Source organism: Protopterus annectens, chromosome 1.part0 (assembly GCF_019279795.1).
Source record: "Protopterus annectens isolate FY-2018-M chromosome 1.part0, PAN1.0, whole genome shotgun sequence".
NCBI classification, from domain to species: Eukaryota; Metazoa; Chordata; order Ceratodontiformes; family Protopteridae; genus Protopterus; species Protopterus annectens.
The window spans coordinates 865,410,608-865,425,909 of NC_056725.1; the positions used below are offsets into that span (position 1 = coordinate 865,410,608).

Consider the following 15,302-nt stretch of genomic DNA (forward strand, 5'->3'; position numbering starts at 1 on the left):
TTTATTTTGTCACCTGTTATGCCATTTTTATAGAGCAATAATTCAAATTCAAAATAAATATTGGACTGTAATAGCAACAGTTGAAATTTTGGGTGATTAAATTATATATAAGTAATTGTGTGTAGGAATTTCCCCAGTTTAATGGATGCATTAGAACATGCAGAAGTGAGAAAGGATTTGAGAGATTATGATTGTAAGGAGTGCAGTGTTTGTGGCTTTAGGGATTTTCCCATAGTCATGTTAAAATGACATTGTGTTCCTAAAAAGATTTTTGATTGTTATGTTAAAGCAGTAGTTTACTGCCTTAAATGCCCTTCTGATTTATTCCATTTTAGACAGACTATACATTTAGTTAGTATATTTTAGAGCGTCTTGGGGTATACAAAAGAAATTGCATAAAAGCCCTGTTGCTATGCATTTTGAAACAATAAAAGCCCTGTTGCTATGCATTTTGAAACAACATCATACATCAGATAATTCTGGTTTAACTTATTTTATAATATATAAATGTTACAATTTTAAGTTAATATTTCTGAAGTGTTGCAAAACGTGGCTTGGTATATTTTTAAATATGACACCTGTAAAGGATGATTGAATAGTGAAACAGTGATGAAGTATTTATTGCAATTGGTATTTTATAGGTAGGAGTTTTACTGGTCCCCTTTTAATAGAGCAGGTATTTAAGATGTTTTAATTAAATGTGTGTATGAACCAGAAGAAGGCATAAAGCCAGGGTGCTAGTTCATCTGTTTTATTATATTAATAAAAGTTATGTTTTAAAGCTCTGTTTGGACCAAATATGTTGTGCTTTGTTTATATGTTTGTCTTATCACCGTTAGACTGAAAAAGTATAGGCAGAGAGCTTACCATAGTATTTCACGTTCAGTGTAATATTGACAAATACTAAAACATGTAAAATTATGCTACAAATTAACCAGCTACATCAGTTCTAAAACAAGAATGTCCAACACTATTATCTTTGACTTCCAAAGCTTTGCAATTCCTGCTGGTGGTGCTAAACCCATCCTATAACAAAGAACTTTTAAAAATTGATGCAAACAAAATATGTCACTTCACTTACCTGTCAATGGAAGGAAACATTGTTGCTTTTCTTTCTTCACAGCTAATTTGCTGTCAGCACATGTAAGAACACCACTGTAATCCCAACACTAACTTTCAGTCTGTTGAAACTCACCTACTACCCACCTCGTTCAGCCTCCCACTGCAGTCAGGCTGGTCACTTAACTTGTGCACTGAAGCACTTGGTCATAATACTACTTTACTGCTAAGTCCTTCATTTGACATAGTGACCAGAGAAAGAGCATTATCTGAAGTTTTTCTTATCACTTATAGTATGTCACCATCAAATGACAGTAATCTCCAGTTTATTTAGAAAGCAGTTTATTGATTATCTGCATATTACTTTTTGTCAATATGATGCTTAGAATATCAGCACTAAAATGTTGCCGGCTTCTTCTAATTATTGTTAGACCCATTTAAGATTGAGAAGTGAGTGTTGCATTTTTTTATCACTGTCTCTCTCCTGTTTGAGTTTGTGTGATGTTGGAGTTAGTATCTACGTAGTATGGGGCCATGAGGACTTGCCCCCATGTAAAAAAATACATATTTTTGTTTTGTGACCTTAGGAGTGTTGTTGTTTTGAGTTGCTACCTCCCGTGATTTTATGTGTTTTAGTATTGTATAATTGCAAATCAGTTAAATGAAAAATGATTATTCATAGTAAAGCTAGTGTAGTTGTATAATTATTATAAATGTAAATACTTTAGAGAAAATAAAATATATAAGTTAATGCAAAATAATGCAGTCTGAGGATAATTTACTCTGACCTTTGTAATGCAAACCTCTGTTGTTATTTCCAGCCAGGTTATCTTTCCATAAAATGGTGTAGCATAACTAATAATAATAATAATAATAATGGTGTAGCATAATGGTGTATGTATGCAAAGCTGTATACTGTTCTGGAATAAGCTGTTCTGTTAAATGAGATGTGCTGTAATTTCAATTTTCAAAAAAGCCCCATCATATTTTTTTTTGGGGGGGCGGGTGTCAGGGTAACTAATTCATTAACTGATTAATTAATTTTGCTGATACCCACTATCTGGAGCTACAAGTCAAGGGGGAGGGGGCTGTGTCCTGGAAGTTAGTGTGCAATGCTAAAGTCCTGGCTAGGCCTGTGATTACACTGTCCTTCAATATAACGCATCAAGAATAGATTATTTATTCTTCCTTAATAGTTAAGTCCCAGTGTTAAAAAAAAGTCTGTTAGACTCATTCCTGATCACGACTGTAAAATTACACGTGTGTGATATTTCTTTATTTAGTACTGTTATGAAATCACGTGTGTTTTGTTCTTGATTGTTATTTAACTACCACAAAAAAATTTAAAATGCTTTTTTTTTTGTTTGTAAATGCAGGCCACATTTTTACACTTTGTATTTAGACGAACCTGACAGTTCTGGCCATAAATATGGGCCTGTTAGTGGTGAGGTAAGTAGAAATCATTTTTTTATTTTTTGTAAGAAGTTAACATTTCTGAAGGTGATATCTGTATTGATTAAGGTGGTCTTAGTTTATATAGAAGCAAATGTTAAACATTAAACAATAAACGTGTTGGTGGGAGAGGTATGTATCTCAGAGATTACACCATCTCTGGAGCAGACTCCTCATTCATATGATGCAGAACTCTTCCCTTTGTCTATTCAAAAGCAGTATGGATCAGTGGATGGGGAATCACAAATTCACCCCAGCGTATTGCCTGTATGTCTTGTGGACAGGGGCAGTTTGTAGATACCCTAAGGCATAGGCATATACCAAAACCACTCCAGCCCTTGGATATTGATAATTGGGAAAATTGGGACATCAATAGCTAGGCTTAAAAAGCCATAGAGCCATTAGCCTAGTGAATTCCTATGCTCCTATAATCTTAATTACATGCTACAGTGTAACCATTAGATTACAGATTAAGCTGTACAAGTGTTGAGATATGATAAAGATCTCATGGATGATGCTTTTTTGGTGTAATATTTCTGTACACTTTCAAGTTTATTTCCTTTCTAGAATAAATACAAAACCCTGTGCACATTTCTGTCTGGGATCTAATAATTGCTTTGTATAATGTGAGCACCATATTTTATATCTGAAGGAGACTGTCCTTAAAATTGTTTTTGTGTACAAACATAATTCATAACTGTTAAGTTCTAATTTATGTCAAAATATAAGTCATTGTGTATAATAATTCACATATCTCTAGACTGTGCATTTGAAGTTAACAGTTGTCATAATTGCACTGGGATATGCCTAGTTGTGGTTTATACGTTTATAATTTTACATTTTTTTGTTATTAAATTCAGTTGAATAGTTGGTCATTAAGCAATGCTACTATGGTGCTTACCTTTGTACCATCCAGAAATTTTCTGACCCCGGATGTAATCAGTTGTTACTGAGGTAATCAATAAAAGTGTTAAAAATGGGCCTGATACAGGCCCCTGGAGGATTCTCCCGGTGTTTGAAAATAGGCATACAACACTGTTCTTGGTTTTAAAACAAGGACAGCAATTACTCAACTACCTTTGTGTCCATGTAGTAATGCAAGGTTTAATGTCTCAATAGAATAAAGTTTTTATTTTGTTTGTGCAGGGAATGGAATTGAATGATATTATTTATTAGATCACTGTTGCAGTTGTCATAACTATATGGTATGTATTCTGCCAAGGATACTAGACATCTGTCCAGTCTGCAAAGCTTCATTGTCCTTTCTCACGCACTGTATATTTCTCCTCAGCATGAAAATATGTGCTGAGGTAAAATGGCTATATAGGCTTGCCAAACCTCAGAACTTTCTTGTTATATTTACCCTTTGCAGACTTTCATCAGCTTGGCAGCAGTCTTATCCCTGTTGAGGAGCCTTCCTTTTTCTTTGAGAAATCTTTATGCATTTTTCATATGTCTGTCAGGACAGGCAATGTTCTTGTGGTAGACAAATTCCTTATACACACACAGTAGCTATATTTTTGCTTAGGTAAAGAGTGCAATGTTAGGTTCTGTCCAGTTTGTTTTTCTTTTACACCAAAAAAACTATAAGAAACAGGCTCAGCTCCCACAAAATCTTTCTTGAGAATAAATGCCTTTGAGATTTGGAATGAACAATCATGTTATCAGATTCCCCATCAGTAGACTTCCCCTCCAACCCCAAAAGAAATTATCTGAAGACATTATTAATGAATTTCAGACATCTACCTCTTTTCTGTGGTCTGAAAGTGATGGCTGCATATAGGCACTTACGCAGCCCTTGGGCCATCAGACTGTCACACTTGGTCCCTCTGGCTTGTCACCTCTGGAAGCTACTGTGACCCAGGATCATCACACATCCCTTCATACCATACATCAAGCAGAACTCGCTGAGATGGGAGAATCTTTATTTATCTTGTCTGAGGTTGAAAATGTATAAACCAAGTACTGATGAGGGAAGACATAAGTGGATTTCTTATGGAAGTCTGGATTATGTATCCCTTTCCAGTGATGCCTCAAGAATCCAAAAAAGCATACACAGAATACAAAGCATCTTTCTCCTTCTGCTACTTCCTGTGTTCAGAAGGGTTCACAGGAAGGACTGGTTTAATTTTGTTCAGAGGTTATTCAAAGCCATCCAGTCCCTTCACCTATCTTTTCCAGATTTTTAATTGGGAAACTAAGGAGATATCTGGTCACAAACGTAATACTATAAACTCCTTGGCATGAACTCTCCAAAGTGTGTAGCTATCCCACCAGTCTTTGGGGCTTAAGAGTATGACTTCAGTACAGCATCAGTTTTCCCATATTCTCAGTCCCTTGCCTCCAAGAAATCAGATTTATTCTACAGAGTGCTAAATACACACATGTTTCTTTACAAGAATCCTTTAGCAGACTTTGCTGTTATTTCCTTGGTTGGGGACAGAAACGTTAAGTCCTTGTTTTCAGCTAATCCTATCCTAAATGGCAAGGGTAGTCATACCTTTCACAGATTTGGCAAGGAGATCTATGCACCATCCACTTCGGCTTTCAGGGTAATAAATTGCTAAACACATACTTTAAAATACTTTTTTATGAATTTTTATTAACATACAATAGTCTTTGGTTACCCTCCTCAACTCAGAGACTAAAGCTAATTTGCTGGCAATAGTAACTTCTGCTTCCCAAGGTACTAAATACTGTATTACATGTGCTTATGATGCTGTTAGCACTGTTTTCAGAGCTGCTGTTACACTTTTATGTGTAAGAATGTCTGGGTAAGAGTCCAAAAGTTCAGAGAATGCTCCCAAATATCAAAGTAATTATCCTTCTAACCCAGGCCCTCTCCCTTGAAAGCCATTTAAATCAGCTCAGCAAAAGTCTTGCAGTACAAGAAACAAATGGCAAGCAGACACAAAAAGAAGGATGGAGTGGGATATCAAGGATCCTCCTTTCACAAGGAAAAAGAGTGACTATTCCTGCCAGTTAACACACACACTTCCATCTGCACCCCAGCTTTCTTCCCAAAACTGCAGGCAAGCCTTCTTTCTGGCTTCCTCTTTGGAAATAAATAACCTCAGATTCTTAGGTTCTAAAAATCATTCAGCATGGTTACAAACTTAAGGGGGTATCCCCTCCAGTTCTAAATCCTCTCCCGTTCCAAATGTAATCTCTTTGCTTCCAAGGAAACAAATTCATGTTTTCCCTCAAATTACTTCAGATCTGTTATCACAGGAGGTAATAGAGCCAATTTGCACTTCGGAACAAAGCAAAGGCTTCCACTCAAGACTGTTTCTGGTTCCCTGAAGAGAAGGCGCTTGGAGACATATTTTAGACCTCTCAAAACTGAGTATCTTTCTTCTGGTTCTAAAGTTCAAAATGCTGACTTTACAAATCTATTTCTGTGTTCCAGGATCTTTCTTGTTAGTCTAGATATTAAAGATTCTTATCTGTATATAAAACACAGATGTTTCCTAAGATGGGATTACACTTTCATCTTATATCTTTACCTGGTCTCTCCATCACATTAAGAGTCTTCACCAAGTGTCTTACCGAGTGCTATCCCTTGATATAATTCAAGCATTCACATATACTGTTACCTGGATGCTTACCTCATCTCTGCTTCCTCCACTCAACACTCTAACATGTGGAGGGGGGCTATAGATAGGAAAAGAAAAGACAACAGTGTAAGTAGAAACACTGGCTCTAACATGTGCAGTCATTGATTTGAGTCAACTGCTCCTAGTTGGAGGGATAAAGTTAATTTTTTTTTTTGAAAATTTTATATGTTTGGTGTAAGTTAACGTGGAATGGGGGAGTCTGAAGATCTATTTAGTTTCTTGTCTGAGTGCTTTCACTTAAGTAGAAAGTTCTGAGAAATGTGGCACAGATTCTACTAGAGATGACAAGGAAACACTACATAAGAGTTTAGCCTGCAAAACACTAGTTCGTGCATATAAGGTAAAAGTTGGAGTTATACATTCAAAATGGCTCGTGTGTAACAGATGGGAGTAACAGCTTTCTGTCATAACGACTACTCTGAACATATTATCATAGAATGTAAATGGATGTACATGGTAGACAAAAAGCATAGTATTGAATTATATCAGGAAATGCATGGTTCAAGTAGTAATATTAAAGGAGACACATTTGGATAGAAATGAGCTTGTGAATTTGACAAAGAAAGGCTTTCAGGGGGGATATTCAGTAGAATATCAGGGACAAAGGAAAGGGGAGTACTAATACTAATTGTTAGATGGGCTCCAATAGTGAAAGAAAAGGAAAGAATGACATTAATGGCAGATTTGTGGTAGTAAGGACTTACTGGTAGGGGAAGAGGAGTGTGCAGGTATGTATTTATATTCCACCTAATGCCACTATTATGAAGCTTAGAAGAATTTTTGGAGAAGTAATCAGCTTTTAGCAGGGAATATGTTTTAAAGGTGGGATCTGGAGTTTGGTTTGCAATAGTGAGGCTGTATTAGGATGATCTAGAAGGGAAAATATAACAAGAGAAGGTTGATTTCTAAAGAAATATATGATAGTACTTGGTGTGGAAGATATGCACTCAGTAGTAAGAACTCGGACTGAATTTACATATTATTCTCGAAAGTAAAAAAATGGACTAGGTTGGATGTAAATTACATTTCATAAGAGCCTAAGTGTGTTTAATTGAAAGCTTTGGCACATATCAAATAACTTTCAGATCGTGCAGCATTAAAAACTATGATAATGATATGAGGTAATGAAGTAATACTGAGACACTGGAGCTTTTCTACTTCTACTTGTTAAAAGAGAGAAATTTAAGAAACAGGTAGTAGAAATGATTCAAGACTTATTAGGGAAGATAGGAATTTCATCAGAGGGGATAGCTAGTGAGTTGGATGAGATGAAAACAGGATAGAAATAAAAGAGTAAGAAATGGGAAAAAGTAATGTGAAATATTTAGAAATGATGACAAAAGTTAGAGTATTTCATAATAAAGGGAATCTCACAGAAAAGGGGGAGGAGCAACTGCAGTGTCCAAAAGGGAAATTAAGAAAGGCTCAACAATTAATAGGTATGATTAGAAGAGAGAGATAAAAATGGTGATGTGTAATCAGTCAACAGAGAAGTATTATCCAGGAACAGATGATATTCCTCTGGAAGTTTGAAAGTTGGGAGGGAAGAAAGTGATTAAGATCTGGAAGGATTTGTTTAACAGTATTTAAAGAGTGGGGAGCACTAGCATCTTAGAAAAAAACTGTGGCGGGTGCATTACCCATCGAGGGCAAAGATCCTTCAGACACAGCTTCATATAGATCAATTTCAGTTTTACACCTTGATTATAAAATATATATGTCTGTACTTGCTAAAGAGAATGGCAGAGGTGTTTCTGAAATTGATAGATATGGATCAGTGTGGTTTGTGGAGCAGAGGCAAACATTTGACATCAGTAACAGAACAGTGATGATCCAGACAAAAGCAGAATGTGAGAAGACATTGTTATTATTGGTAGGCCTTGATGCAGAGAAAACATTCAGTAGAGTCAGCTAGGATTTTATGAGTAAGGTAGTGGAAGCATCTGCATTCCCCCTAGGGTTAAGTATGAGGATATATGAAATGTCAGAGGAAAGAATTAAGGCAGGAGATTGATCAATATTATTTAAAATAAATATTTTTACCAGGTTTAAATGTTTTAAACATTACATGAAAGAGTAAAGGCTAAAACTGCTATGTACACAATCTGATGTACTAATCATGCTCAGAATATGCAGTAAACAAAGTAAAAATATTTGCTTAAGCTAGCAACATGTGGCTATGGGCGTAAAAAGTGAGTAACGGATGACATCCTGTGAGAAATGATAAAGAAGCATAATATGTACTTTTGAGTTACTGAGTAATGACTAACTTGTATCTATAAGGAAATAATTGACAGAAATGAGGACGTGGTGGTCTTTGAAAATGGGGACACAAAATACTTCACAAGAAATATGTCTAATGATCTACAAGAAAATCGAAACTGATGGAGTAAAAACATTGGCCACAGATGCACTAAAAGCATCAAGAGAGAAGAACTAAAAGACTAAACCAAGAACTGTTTGCATTATTTTAGGACATTTCTCTTTAGTGCAGAGACATTGAAAGGAAGAGCAAGAATTGACATAATCAATGTTATGCTGAATTGATGTAACCTTGAAAGCAGCGTTTTGTTGTCAATAATAAACACAGTTTAGTATGAATACAGTTTTTACAGTGTCAGCCTATTGTTTGCTGTTTTATCAGAGGTGCCTGTCCAATAAGCTGTGTTTAAACAGTGGAGCGAGGCAGGTGTGTCCTCTTTCCTTTTTGTTATTTGCTTTACATTTAGAGCCACTGGCAAAGAAAATAAGGCACTCACAAATTCAGGGTTATAACTAGTATGATACTCAAGAAAAGATAGGCTTATTTGTAGGTAATACTTTTTAGTTGTTGATAAATCCAGAAAAGGACATGTTAGTGTTGTAGAACATTTTGAGACAGTGCCATGTCTTTCCTGACTGTAAAATTAATGAAGATAAAGCAAAGACTACAGCTGTAAATTATCTACCCACACTTGAAATGGCTTAGCACTACCCATATTTATGGGGACTTATAAAATTAAGTATTTAGAAGTATGGATTAATATGGTTCTGTTATGGCAGCCATGAATATGTGAGAAGAGAATAAACAAAAGATAATATAAAAATTGAGAAAACTGGAAGCTCTTGATTTTGGATATAGATAGCAATATACAACCAGTGAAATGTTTTTAAGTCCCTTTAATTTTAGGTATACATTTTTCTCAACCAGAGGAGAAGTTATAGACAGTAATTAATAAAAAGTTAAAGAAATTTATTTGGGAGGGAAAGAGGGCAAGAGTTAAGCAGGACAAGTTGTTTCTCCTCATAAGTCAAGGGTCTTACCTACTTACTAGGATAATGATCTGTGAGGATAATAAATAGCCTAGCCTTACATTCTCAGGGTAGTTTTAACCCTTAAATTTACATACAAATAACCCAGACATAGCAGAAAAAGGATATGTTGGGACATTTACATATTCCCCCCTATCTGTGAGAGATAGAGGTGCTAAATTGAGGGTGAATTTGTGATTAGCTCTCCATTTGTCCAAATTACAATACAGTAAAAGAAGTACTATGTATTATGTGGAGTAAAGACGGTTGCATACAAGTAATTTTCTGTAATACAAATTTATCCCTCCAGCGTATTATATTTATTTTCAAAAAGAGATTGAGATCCCTTGAGCAGATGTTTAGGATACCATTGGACTTGTGAATGTGTATTCTACCTGACAGAACAGGATATGTTGAAACTCTATATGTAAAGCTGAGTTCACTTGACGTTTATGGTACTTTGAAGAGGGCCAAGGCTTTGAGATGGTCTGTATAGTTTTTACGATTTAGGCTCTTTATTACTGTCCAGTTGTGAGACAGGTACATACAGAAAGTGCCGTTATACTCAATGATTGCCCTAAAAGTGCTGTGTGCAGTAGAAGAATTTCATCCCTGTGTGTGGGTACAATACCTTTTGATACAAGCTGTGCAATGAAAAGGGATTTATTTACAACAGTGCATACATGGTGATCAAAGGACAGTTCATTACAGACATAAGTTATACAGGATCAATTTTCAGGGGTGTGATGTCATTGTGATAGTTGCAGTGGGTGTCATGCTTGCCAAAGAATACGATTGTACACTTCATGGCATTTAGTTTTAATCCATAATTTTGACATCAGGTATTTGTTTGAGACAGGCACTCTTTGGGGATCTACAATCATGGTCAGCCAGAAATCCTTAACATTAGCAAGGCAAAGAGAAAGAAATGGGGGGGGGGGTCCTAAACGAAAGACAAACACTGGTAGAGTTTTCAGTAGAATCTATAACAGAAGCTGTCATTAAAAAAGGAATAATTAGTAGAGCATATAAAATATTGCATGATAACTGTAAGAATCAGAGGAGGTTAGAAAGGATTGAGAAGAGAGATTGGATAAGCAATTCACAAAGAAACAATGGGAGGATATATGTATGCCTCCCAAATATGCAAGAAAGTCTATAAGATTTAGGATTTTTGCTTGGAAATGTTTACATAGATATTGTTATACCCCAAGTAGACTCCAGAGAATTTTTCCTCAGGTAGATAGCAAATGTCGGGTGTGTGACTGGGAAGAAATAAGTACTTGAGAATATATTTTCTGGAAGTGTGATGGGTTGGTTGACTTTAAGGATTCCCTGTGGGATGCACTGTCAGAGATGTTGTGTGAGTAGACTGGTGTGACAAGTTTCTGAACTATGATACAGAATTGGAATTGCCTAGACATGGTAAGACCTTCCTGTGTCTAATTATGGTGGCTGTCAAAAAAAAAAAACAATTACTAGAAAATGGAAATCAAAATCTAAACCAACTATATTAGAAGAAGTGAATATAGCAACAGAGATAAAACAACTGAAATTGAGATATTTAGAAAAGGGTAGGAACAAACTACATAGGAAAATATGGGAATTGTGGGGACAATACATACAAAGGAGGAATGAGGTTTAAAAGAAGGCAGGACTTAAATGAAGGTATGTAATGTTTGACTGAATATGATTGGGTAGATTATAAGTGATGTATAATGTTTGCAACTGGGAGAGTGTCAGTATGGTTTGTGATGTAAAATGCTTGCAACTAGGATTATATAAATGTATAATTGCATATGTCGTAATTGATGGTTTAATAAAGGTGGTTCTTGTTTAAAAAAAGGGTCAGGAACTGAATAATTTTTGTAATGCTGCTTAGATATATAGCAATATATGTGAAGTATAATGTTTGATAATATTAATTTGTTAATACAGTTTGATTACTTTTGTATAAATGTAAATTTGCCTGTGTCAATAAAGGTGTTTAAAAAAAAAAAAAACATTAGCTGTGACCTCCGAGAATTAGATACCAAAAAGGAGTGGCCCAAGGACTGAACCTTAAGGTACATCAGTAATTACAGGTCTTTTGAAGGATGTTTATTGTACCCATCTTAATAACGTCCTGATTTCTAGTTGTGAACAACTTTGCTATCCAATGAGTTACATGGGGATTAACATTTAGCTGGGAGAGTTTATCTATAATAGGCAAATGTTGGATGACGTTAGAAATCTTTGCAAGGTCTAGATTTGTGGTGTGCATGGTTTGCTTTCATTCATTGCTTCAGTAACTTGTTGAAGTCACCCAGGTTAAGTATGCAGGATCTGCCCTTGACAAATCCGAACTGTGTTGGGTCAAGAGTTTTTAGGTTGCCTATATCCTTATATATTAATTACATAATGATCCTTTCCATAGCCTTACAAATGAGACTGGGCAGTCTTATGGGTCTATAATTACCTGGGTTCATTGTAGCCCACCTTTGTTCAAAGGAATGACTGTTGCTGTTCTCCACTCATCTGGCATGAATCCTGTTTTGAGGCTGATATTAAATAGCTTCTGTAGGGGTTCAGACAAGTCATGTTTCAAGCTGACCAGCATGCAACCCGGTATGTTATTTGGCCCCATAGATGTACTATTCATGACCTTAGCACATTGATAACTTGTTCTAGGGAGATTTGTGTGGAACTCTATGTATGAGTATGTGATTTGAGATTAATGAAGTGAAAATGGGATGAGATTTGATCAGAATGTGCCTGTTAGTAAACTGTCTCTGTCCTCTGGGTCTGAATTTGTTATATAGTTTTTTGTTGGCTCTGCACAGTGCTGGGCATTGCTAATGAGATTTTTAACATAATTTAAGAGGGCTTTGTGGTTATCCTTCACTTGGGTGGCTGATTTTACTTCATATCCATCTTTGGTTTATTTGATCAGGGTATGGCGCTTCTTGTTAATTTTAACAATAGCATTTTTGGCATCTTAAGACCTGGATTTATTTTTGTGTACAACAAATTTATTTTTTCTTTTTTATAGAGCCTGCTTATATTTGGATTCTAGCATAAGGGTTTATTTATGAATTTGGCATTCTGTTTATTCCTGGGGTGACAGATGTGTCTATGTAGCTATTTACATGTGCATAAAAATTGGCATTAAATGCTTCCACATAATTAGTGGTGTCATCAAGATGGATGGAGCTTTGGAATTTAGTCACGTCATCACTCAGTTTTACTAGATTAGCCTTCATATAATCTTTGAATACCAAGGTATTGGATTATGCTTCAACCTTCTTTCATATGGTGAATGCTGTTGAATTGTAATCTGATTTGACTAGGGAGGAAGTGACAATTGGTGGGGAGCAAAGCTGACCCATATTGGCAAGGACCAAATCCAAGATTTTATTGACCATGATTGGGATGCAGACTAACTGGACCAGGGAGTTAGTATTTATGAAGTCTCTGGGCATACATGATTGAGGATACATAATTCTCCCAGTTTATGGAGGGATAGTTTAGGTTTCCTAGGAGACTAGTGTTTGGGTTAGTACATAGGGAAATCCATGCTAGTGAAATAGGTGGTGTGGTCCAAGGGGGATATAGAGGTGATGTAGGATTACCTGATTTCAAAGGATTCTTTAGAGCTATGCAGTTAAAGCTCACATACATAACACAAGCAGATGGTTATAAATTAAAATGAAAGGGGATGATGATGAAACAGTATGGGGGTGAGAAGTAAGGAGATACCAAGATTTTGAGTGCAGGCCCTTAAGGAGAATAATAACAGCCATACAGAACATTATATAATTATAAAGTAGAAAAAAAGTATTTTAAGAACTAAGCAACATGGGAATGGAGTAAGGAGATTTTACTGATAGGGATGATTGCAAGTAAGGGTACAGAAAAAAGGCAAGAGGAACTGGAATTTACTGAAGAAAATTATCAAAGGAACAAAGGTACTAGGAGCAAATAAAAGGGGGACGTTAATACAGTGGGATGAAGCTAGGCAAAAAATTTAGATTTCAGGTTAGAGACCACCTTCCATACCATGAACTGATAAGAGAATACAGGCAAAGAGTAAGGGATGGGAGAATTCTAAGTGAGAGACCAACTATGGTAGATTTTTTTGTTGAGTCTACAACAGAGGCAGCTGTTAAGAGAGAATGACTGGTAGGGCATATACAGTCTTGCTTTATAACTATAAGAATCAATCAGAAGAGGTTAAAAAATTGAGAAGAAAGACTGAAAAGGCAATCTACCAAGGTACAATGGGAGTACATCTATATGTCTCCCAAGTACGCAACACTGTCTAGAAAGTTTAGGATTTTTGCTTGGAAGTGTTTGCATAGATATTTTTATACCTCAAGCATACTATAGATAATTTTTCTTCAGGTAGAAAGCGAATGCTGGAGGTGCAATGGAGAAAGGAAGAGAGAGAGAGAGAGAGAGAGGTAACTGGGAACATGCATTGTGGTAATGTAATGGGATGACAGATTTTGAAAATTCCTTGCGATGGGTATGTTGTTAGCAATGTTGTGGAAGCAAATTAACTAAGGAATTTATTCTTTTGAGCTGGGACATAGGCTGTGAATTGCTTGGATATAAGGCCTTGTTAAGTGTAATTCTGTTGGCCAACAAAAAAGCAGTTACTAGAAAATGGAAAATAAAATCTAAACCAACTGTAAGTGAAATACTGAATATTGTATAGAACTAGTGGTGGGATCCTTAGAAAAAGATGAAGCCAAGTGCATAGAAGAAAATGGAATCTGTTTGAATATGCAGAAAATGTTCAGGAAGAGGAGGAGTGAGGTTTAAGGGATGGCAAGAACTTGAGTACATTTTGGAATGTGAGAGTGAACACCAATTGTGAAAAAGGAAATGTGTATACCACATGAAAAAATGTTGCTGTGGTTCAAGTTATTTTATATTAATGTATGTGTACCTGTGTTTTAGTTGTAATTTATTTATTGACATTTGATTTAATGATGTCTATGTAAAAAAAAAAAAAAAAAAAAAGAAACAATCCAGCATCTCTTCACTATACTGTGAATCTGATCAGCAGTTTGGACTTTAAGCTAAATCCGAAACAGTCATTCTTGATTGCTGCCTACAGGACAGTCTTCATAAGTTATCTTCTAGGCATGTCTCTAGTGACATCCTTCCTTCTCCAGGAGAAAGTGCTTTCTTATCATCACTTTCTAAATCTGTCCCATAAAACATGACCACAGCAAGGACATTTTTGAGGATTCTAAGTCTTACAGCCTACTATATTCTCAGGATACCATTTGCCAGGTTCCTCATTAGGAAAATTCACTGATTCTTCATATCCATCTGGGCCCAACACTTGCATTCTCTAACCTTTCCAATTTCTCTTCTCTATTTCATAAGGAAAGAGTTCAGCTGGTGGGCCCATCATGTCTGGTAAACACAGTTCTTTCTCTTTCTTCCCCTAGTCCTTCTCATTCAGTCACCACAGATGCCTGAAACTTCACATGGTGGGTAATGTCTAAAAGAGCCAAGATCTATTTGAGAGCCTCATGTCAGGCACATACACATAAATCTCAAGAATGTGATGCCTCTAGTAAAAGCTCTCAAAGCTGTAAATTGTCTGTGGACACGTGGACCATCGTTAGTGATAGACACTACAGTGATTTGGTATGTAATACTGACAAGGGATGGTGGACAAGATCCTTTCCCCTTTGCTGACTAGTGATTGCCTGGGATTTGGCAGTTCAGTACAATCTAGCTCCATAGGCAAATATATTCTATCAGAGGAGAACACAGTAGCAGACTGTCTGTATAGATCTAGGATGGACCTTCATAAGTGGGTACTGCACCCAAAGGTCCAGCTGTGGGGAACTCTCTAAATAGATTTTTTTGCCTCCTATCTCA

At 36.0% G+C, this 15,302-nt stretch overlaps 1 protein-coding gene across 1 annotated transcript in view; it reads left to right on the forward strand.

Annotated features, from left to right (window-relative positions):
- Positions 1-15,302, forward strand: part of ENPP1 (ectonucleotide pyrophosphatase/phosphodiesterase 1) — a 1,288,649-nt gene that overhangs the window by 753,294 nt on the left and 520,053 nt on the right. Inside the window, exon 11 of the mRNA XM_044063702.1 lies at positions 2,436-2,508. Within this exon, the coding sequence (XP_043919637.1) occupies positions 2,436-2,508 (73 nt within the window). The remainder of the gene's footprint in view (positions 1-2,435; positions 2,509-15,302) is intronic.